Below are 7,941 nucleotides of genomic sequence, written 5' to 3' on the forward strand. Positions count from 1 at the left end.
TTTTAAAAGGATTATTATGTTATTGGAACCATAAATGGTTAATTTGAAAATTTCCCTTAAATAAATTTGGACTTCAAGTACATTAAAGGGTTAATAAATTATTAAAAACAAAATATAAAAATTTTATATTTGGCTCCGGAAAATTATTTTCTTATCAATTCATTTGAACCATTATTATGATCCGAAGTACATTAAAGGGTTTACGAATGAATACAAAATAGTTCGTTATATTTTGAAGAAAAATCCCAAAAAATTCAAGAATTTTTTCTTTGACACCGGAAATTTGGAATTTCATCTTCATTTTATTCAAATATTTGAACCTGATTTTGAACCCATATACATTAATAGATTAATAAATAAGAAATATTTTCTTAAAATTTTAACAAAAATTCCAAAAATTCGAGTTTTATATTTGAGCCCAAAAATGTTGTTCTTTATTTCATTCAAACATTTGACCCCAAGAACACTAAAGTGTTAATATATTAATAAATACAAAATAGTTTGTTAAATTTTTAAGAAAAATCTAAAAAATTACTTATTTATATCTTTGACCCCGGAAATATTAAATTTTCCCCTTATTTTATTCAAACATTTTAACCTAATTTTTTCTCCAACTACATTAAAGGTTTAATAAATTAAGATATGCTAAATATTTTGTTACATTTTTAAGAAAAATACCAAAAAATCAAGAATTTTATCTTCGACCTCGGGCTGAAATTATTATGGTGTTTTCTTTTCTGGCATAAATGATGCATTTATTCTGCCTTTTACCCTTCTTTGTGTTCTTTTCTGAAAAAATGTTGTTTGGTCGTGATCTTTTCTAATAATGTTACCCTAAAACCCTGAATATATGCTACATGTTTCACCCTCAATTTTATCAAAGGGTTAGAAATGCACCACTTTTTATGTAAGCAAAAAGTATAGTTTTTTAATATTTAGAAGCTACATAAAAGAAAATTGCATAAATGGTAATGATTGTTTTGAAAATTTGTATAGAAAGCAGAAAAATCTGTTTGTCAGATTTTAAATCGGAGCCTAATATAACGGGTCCACTTTAATTTTAATGGTAAATTCAGAGCCTTAACTATTAAAAATAGTTTTATGTGTTATATCACCGAGAGAGTGATATAAGTAACTTGCATTCGTAATCTTATAAGTAACTCGCATTCGTAATCGAAGTAAAAACTCGCTCGTTATCGAATGCTATCAAAATTAATATATTTCATTCGATATTGAATAAGGAAATCCCAAAAATAAAAAAATCACAAGTTCGAATAAGTATTCGCTCGTATACGAATGAGAGAATTATTCCCCAGGTTATAAACTTTATTTGCGAACTTGAAAAATAGATGGCTAAAATTCATTTGATGCAAATCAACGCTTAAATATTAAATGTAAAATTTTACAAAAAATCGACAATTTCATAAAAAAGAACATAAACTTGGCAAAAAAAAAAACGACGATTTGTCAAAAAATTACAAATTTTACAAAAACATTTAAATTTTTAAAACTTGAAAAATAGATGGGTAAAATTCTTTTGATGTAAATCAACGCTTAAATATTAAATAAAAATTTTACAAAAAATCGACAATTTTATAAAAAAAAAACAATTTTACAAAAACATTAAAATTTTTAAAAATCAACAATTAAAAAAAAATTTGCAATTTTACAAAAAAGTATAAATTTTTTACAAAAAATTTAAATATTTTTCATAAAATAAACAATTTTTAAAAAGTCAATAATTTTACATAAAATTTGCTATTGAAAAAAATTAATTAAACGTTAAAAAGATTTACAAAAGTTAGACTTCTTGTATAGGTATTATAATCAATTAAGGAATGTTCTACTTAGTAATTTGTTAGGAGAATTTTTTCTTGTAAATGCATTATGGGTTAGCATTATGTTATAATGTTTCAGAAAATTTTATTAAAATAATTAATAGAAAATGATTATAAATAGGAACAATCTAATATATCACAGCGTTCTACTGTTACACCTTTTGAGAAATTTTGTAAAAAGTAAGATATGCTGAATTTGTCATAACTTCGGAACGTGTTAGTTGATGTACTTTGTAAGTATTTATAAAGATCAAAGAAAATATACATACATATATATTTTAATACTAAGTAAGTATATATTTTATAAAAAGTTATTTTTTTTTTTCATCTTCTACTCTAAGAAAAATACTTTTCCGTTACATTTTCTGTTTGATTGCTATATTATTAATGGTACCTCACATTTATATTTATATACTGATCTATAAATTAATACTTTTCTCTATGGATATCATTTCCATGTTCTTATACATTACATTAAAATCATAATGAAGGAAATAATAACAATTAATACTGCTTCCTATGTAAAATGTTTAAGTAAATTTGAAAATTTCCAATGCAACTCGTGCAGAAACTCATCGAATTGTAAACGTAAAGCCCTATGCTAGGTGGCACGGCGATTTGTATTGCCGGATCTTTGAATGACACAGCCCTTAAATGAATTAAGGCGTACATCAATTTCACCTTCTTCCAGCTGGCTCAAAACAAACAAAATAGCGGATAAAATAAAGTTATTAAAAATTTAATTTCAATAAATACACACCTCATCGAATGAATAAATATCCTGATAGCAGGAGTATGATATACAACGTCTAACACAGGCCTTTCGTTTAACACCCTCTAGATTTTCACAGGCTACATGATGCTCACAGGTAACCTCGAAATCATGGTATGTTAGTTCCTTTTTTGTATTATCATATAATAAAGAAACTTTAATTAATAGTTATTTAATTTTATTTGACCTTTTAAATTTATTTTAATATAATAATTATTTATGCTTAAGGTCTTTTTTATAAAAATATTTAATTTTTATTTCAATATTTCGCTACATCAATGTGTAGCATCTTCAGGAAAAAATGTTGTTTTTGTTATTTCAAAATATTTGTCATTTAAAAAAGTATATGAAAATTTTAAACATACAAACAAAAAATATTAAAGTTAGTTTTTTCCTGAAGATGCTACACATTGATGTAGCGAAATATTGAAATAAAAATTAAATATTTTTATAAAAAAGACCTTAAGCATAAATAATTATTATATTAAAAGAAACTTTAATTATTATTTACGGTTTGTATGTATAGAAAATCAATAATTTTCCATTTAAAAGTGACCTACATACATTTTTACTAGTTTCCTTGTAGGCATATTCGGGAAAATGAAATGTTGCTGCTTTGGCCAAGGGTTTGCCATCGGTACCCTTTTCTTGCAGACAGGAAATTTCACTTAAAAATTGCACCAATATAAATATTAGATTTGTGAAAATAGCAAATTGTTGTTTATTTTGCCACATTATTAGTTTGTTTTGTTGTTTACGCAGGACGATGAAGTTTCTAACTGAAGTGTCAAAGACAGAAAAAGCGTTTACGAGTAACATGTGTTTGTCCTAACGGTATTTTTATGTAGTAAGGGTTGTTTAATAACGACAACTGTCAAATTGACATAAATGTCAGATAACGTAACATTTTTGGGGGTTGATTAGATTGATTATAGGTATTAATGCTTTGTATATAAATATATGGAACATTTCATGTCAAGTTAACCAACTTTTGAAATCAATGTCTTCCGATCGGGATGAAGGTTATAACTCAAACACAATTTTTCAACAAGATCGGTCGGAACTCTGGTGTTTTTTCTCATCCATGTATCTTATTACCTATTGTTCTTAGCAAAATGTGTTCCAAATAACTTAGATAGCTGTTTCTTCAATCTTTCGAAAAAACTATTTTTAAAAAAAATAAAATTTTTTTAATATTTTTTCCGAAATCAAAAACTTTTTTGACTTTTTTAAAAAATGGGCCCTTTTTTTCTTAAAATAAAGCTTAGATATTTTACTTGAAGACCTATTTGGTCGCTTAGGAGTGGGATATCTATCAAAATAAATATTTTGTTACTCAAGACATACAATTTTTGATTGCGGGAATAAAATTATTATTTTTAATTGAAATTAAAAACAAAGCTGTATCAATAAGAAAAATTACATTCGATATAAAGTTACATCTAATGACGAAGTTGATAGATATTCTAATGCACACAAATCCTTACAAAAATAGACTTACCTTCTCATTGCTGCTAGTTTCAAGATCATCAGTAAATGTTTATAAAAATACTTTTCTTCGTAAACACACTTTACTTCACAATACAATTTACGTTATTTTACATCTTTTACTATATTATTACAGTTTTTATTAATTTATTTCAAATTATTTAAATATTAAATAATCTCTTAAAAACCAACAATGGTGCAACTATCTTTTTCACTTTCCACAGATTTGTTTCTTTTTTTACGCACAAGCCATATTTAAGTATTGTTTAAACACTTATACCTATTTAAATAAATTATTGTACACAAGTTCAATTTTTGTATATTCTTATTAAAAACTTTTTTTATTTTAAAACCACAAAGAAAAACTAAACCGATTTGATTGCAAACAAAAAATAACTAAACAGCAAAAAGGCGGAAATGTCAAAATTTCCTGAAAAAACAAAAATAGTTGCCAGATGTATATAATTGCAATATATTCATAAAGTAACGGTACTCTATTGTTTATTTCATTTTGTGTCGGCATTCGTATATTCTTTTGTTATTGTGACGTCATTACTGTATGTATACAAAACAAATGTTTTTATTTTGTTTTAATTCTAATTTATTGCACTTTCATTTTGTTATTTTTTTTGTTATTTAAAAAACACAACAAAATTAAACCATTTTTACATAATAGAATAAGATAAATAAAATAAAATTTGTACCTTAGACCAATAATTTAAAAAGTTGTTTATATTTATCGTTGGAAGCTGTAAATTTTAGGATATGTTTACCAAATACTGTCTAGTTTCTTCAACCTAGAAAAATTAAATATAATAGTTTCTTTAAGAACTTCTTTACAAAAACAACTCACCGTTTTAAACCAACTCGAAGGAATTTTAAACAAAAAACTGTTCTGCCTAGACATTTTCGAATGTGGTGCTATACCGTGCATATGCAAATGATTGACACTTATATTGGGCGGCAAATGGAAGCCGATTAAAGCCTCACTGAAGTCAATATTTTGGGATTTAAAAAATTCATTTAAACCCTCTTCCATACGATTGACTAAAAAAAGAAGAAATTTGTTTAATTATGTACTATTGTCTTTTTAACTATAATTACCTAATGGTATATCCTTTTTGGTCATGGCCTCTATACTTCTTATGTGCCGTTTAGTTACGCACAGATAATGGTAAGTCGATACTGGTTTAATATCTTTAAAAATCACATATTCTTCGGTTTCAACTTCGATTTTGGTGTTGGGTGATTTTCCGGCCACAATATTACAGAATATACAACCGGCCATTGTTTTGTTTGTGACAGCTTAGGCGTTAGAAAAATTTCTTGGTTTTGCTTTTAAGGTCTATTATCAAACAAAGTACCTTTGTTATCTAGTATTGTAGATATTTGTTGTATTATATTAATGTATAGGTATATACTTATACATATATAGGTATACTATGTAGCAAGATGTATTAAATATACCTTGCTATGTAGGTATTTCTTTATTCTTCGAATCTATTGAAAATAATTACCCAACAATAAAAAGTAAGCAAAAGCAACTACCTAACACGAAAACGTTCAAATCTGGGTGAAAAACATTACATTAACGATAACAGTAATAAACAATAATTATCGGCGACGGCTACTTCCGAATGGGCGTGGCTTTAAATTTATATGTATATCGAATACAAAGATTTGCTTACAGACAATATGCATATCAAATGAAAGGTAAATCATAAAAAAAGTTAAATCAATTTACCTACTCATTCCTGCTTGACTAAAGCTATCTAATAATGATATTGATACCTATCTTTTCAAAAACTGTTTACCACATAGTAATGGTTTTCCACTTGATTTCTGCATCATTTTATTTATATGATTAACATTTACAAATCTATTTATGTCGGTTAATGTATGTATTAAACAATCACTTTATTTAAATAAGTTAATTACACTGTACTACACCAAAATTATACAGGAGTTTTAATATAGTAATTCTGTTGTACTGATGTCCATAGAGTTCGGAAATACTTATAGTTTTTCTAAAAGTTGTCAGATGTGCAATTGCAATACGTACGTATCAAGGCGTATCTAATAAATAAATTTGCCTTGGTACGTATAATTGTAAAGTAGCGGTACTCTATTGTTTATTTCATTTTATGTCGGCATTCTTATCATCTGTTTTGTGACGTCATTACTTTATACTAAACAAAACCACAAAATAAGAAAACTTATTTTATTATTTTAATTAAATTTATTGCATTTTGCATTTATTATTAAAATTATACAACAAAAATATACCTACAATTTACACAATTGAATATGTATGAGTGAAAAAATATTGCTAGCTAATTAATATAAATTTGTACCTAAAACCAATAATTTTGTAATAGAAATTTCAACACGAATTGGAAGTTGTAAATTTTATGATTTATTTTCCAAATACTGTCTAGCTTCCTCAACCTAAAAAAATAGAAAATAATTTATAGATATTCTCTGTAAAAATCCTAAATAAAACTTACCGTTTTAAACCAATACGATGAAGGTTTAAACATAAAACTATTCGTCCAAGACATATTCGAACGTGGTGCTATGCCATGCATATGCAAATGTTTGACACTTATAAAGGGTGGCATATGGAAGCCAAATAATGCATCATTCATGTCTATGTCCTGGGATTTTAAAAAACCCTTTAAACCCTCTTCCATGCGATTGACTAAATAAAAAAGAAAACGTTTTTATTTAAAGTTTACTATTACATTGAATTTACTTACCTAGTGGTATATCTTCTTTGGTCATGGCCTTAAGACTTTCTATGTGCTGTTTAGTTACGCACAGAAAATGATAAGTCGATGCTGGTTTAATATCTTTAAAAATCACATATTCTTCGGTTTCAAGTTCAATTTTCGTGTTGGGTGATTTTCCGGCCACAATATCACAGAATATACAACGGGTCATTGTATTTGTTGTGGCAGTTGAAGCGTATGCTACCAGCAGCAGGATTATAGCCAAACCAATTAGACCAAAGCACAAAAATTTCTTGGTTTTCTTGCTTTTGACACTTTTAAGGTCTACTACTTTTAATTGTTTTGATTTCATTCTTGTTTTTTGATACTTGTATTCTAATCTATTGGAAATGATAACAAAATTTGGTAGAAACTATTAGTGTTGTGGAAATAATGTGGATAGTCGGTTAATTGGATTCGAGAAAATTGTAATTATTATTTAGTAAGGAATTAATAATAGTATTTGTTTTATTAGTAAGTATTATACATAAAGATTAGGCTCTATATGCAAAACAAAAAATAGTTGATTGGGATCATAGATTATAAAGTTTAGTTGGTTTTGTTACACCAGTTCTAATCATTGATGTTAGGAAAGAAAAGTCAAAGGGGATTTTTAGGTTTTTAAAATTTTTTAATATTTGTTTAATCCGCCAATGCGGTATCCTCAAACACCTTAAGAACAGGGTAAAATAAATTAATTGCAATCAATTGAGACAAATATGTTTAAAGACAAATCAAAGTGAAGGTAGGTATAATAAATACCTAAAATTAGTAAATCAAAATTACATTTAGTATTAATTTGTTATACGTAAATTTTAAATATAATTAAGGTTTATATTAAAGAATTTACAATGATTCAAGATCAGTTTATTTTGATTGCTTCCTTTGTTCTTTTTTTAAAAGTGGCTTAAGCCGTTGTGATCGACTTCTGAATATTAATAAGTATAAATAAAATACGTGTCAATTTTTAATCAATCACACCAATTGACTTACTCTTTACAATCATATTTTTTTGTTACTAAAAATGTAAACAAATTTTTTTGTTGACTGCTTAATATTTTCAATAAAGTTG

General features: G+C 26.1%; 3 protein-coding genes across 3 annotated transcripts; all 3 read right to left on the reverse strand.

Moving 5' to 3' along the window:
- Positions 1–2,249: 2,249 nt before the first annotated feature.
- On the reverse strand, positions 2,250–3,376 carry LOC135955260 (uncharacterized). The gene is made up of 3 exons (XM_065505594.1): positions 3,175–3,376; positions 2,599–2,736; positions 2,250–2,529 (listed from the first exon to the last, which is right to left on the reverse strand). The coding sequence occupies exons 1-3, from the start codon at positions 3,343–3,345 to the stop codon at positions 2,440–2,442; spliced, it is 399 nt and encodes a 132-aa protein (XP_065361666.1). The 5' UTR covers positions 3,346–3,376; the 3' UTR covers positions 2,250–2,439.
- A 1,419-nt stretch (positions 3,377–4,795) lies between these two features.
- Positions 4,796–5,406, reverse strand: LOC135955929 (adenosine 5'-monophosphoramidase HINT3-like). The gene is made up of 3 exons (XM_065506355.1): positions 5,203–5,406; positions 4,952–5,145; positions 4,796–4,895 (listed from the first exon to the last, which is right to left on the reverse strand). Exons 1-3 carry the CDS (start codon positions 5,384–5,386, stop codon positions 4,857–4,859), a joined length of 417 nt encoding a protein of 138 aa, XP_065362427.1. The 5' UTR covers positions 5,387–5,406; the 3' UTR covers positions 4,796–4,856.
- A 908-nt stretch (positions 5,407–6,314) lies between these two features.
- Positions 6,315–7,304, reverse strand: LOC135953631 (adenosine 5'-monophosphoramidase HINT3-like). Its single transcript, XM_065503591.1, has 3 exons — positions 6,858–7,304; positions 6,606–6,799; positions 6,315–6,546 (listed from the first exon to the last, which is right to left on the reverse strand). The coding sequence occupies exons 1-3, from the start codon at positions 7,180–7,182 to the stop codon at positions 6,508–6,510; spliced, it is 558 nt and encodes a 185-aa protein (XP_065359663.1). The 5' UTR covers positions 7,183–7,304; the 3' UTR covers positions 6,315–6,507.
- Positions 7,305–7,941: the final 637 nt, after the last annotated feature.

This window comes from Calliphora vicina, chromosome 3 (assembly GCF_958450345.1).
Source record: "Calliphora vicina chromosome 3, idCalVici1.1, whole genome shotgun sequence".
Taxonomy (NCBI): domain Eukaryota; kingdom Metazoa; phylum Arthropoda; class Insecta; order Diptera; family Calliphoridae; genus Calliphora; species Calliphora vicina.

Bases quoted from the DNA above. Each gene is read 5' to 3' on its own strand.
- LOC135955260 (XM_065505594.1), bottom strand. From the start codon at position 3,345: ATGTGGCAAAATAAACAACAATTTGCTATTTTCACAAATCTAATATTT. The intron at 2,737-3,174 runs GTATGTAGGTCA...AATACAAAAAAG, and splicing joins ACAAGGAAACTAGTAAAAAT to GAACTAACATACCATGATTT. The intron at 2,530-2,598 runs GTGTGTATTTAT...GTTTTGAGCCAG, and splicing joins ATATTTATTCATTCGATGAG to CTGGAAGAAGGTGAAATTGA.
- LOC135955929 (XM_065506355.1), bottom strand. From the start codon at position 5,386: ATGGCCGGTTGTATATTCTGTAATATTGTGGCCGGAAAATCACCCAAC. The intron at 5,146-5,202 runs GTAATTATAGTT...TTCTTTTTTTAG, and splicing joins CAAAAAGGATATACCATTAG to TCAATCGTATGGAAGAGGGT. The intron at 4,896-4,951 runs GTGAGTTGTTTT...TAATTTTTCTAG, and splicing joins CTTCGAGTTGGTTTAAAACG to GTTGAAGAAACTAGACAGTA.
- LOC135953631 (XM_065503591.1), bottom strand. From the start codon at position 7,182: ATGAAATCAAAACAATTAAAAGTAGTAGACCTTAAAAGTGTCAAAAGC. The intron at 6,800-6,857 runs GTAAGTAAATTC...TTTTTTATTTAG, and splicing joins CAAAGAAGATATACCACTAG to TCAATCGCATGGAAGAGGGT. The intron at 6,547-6,605 runs GTAAGTTTTATT...CTATTTTTTTAG, and splicing joins CATCGTATTGGTTTAAAACG to GTTGAGGAAGCTAGACAGTA.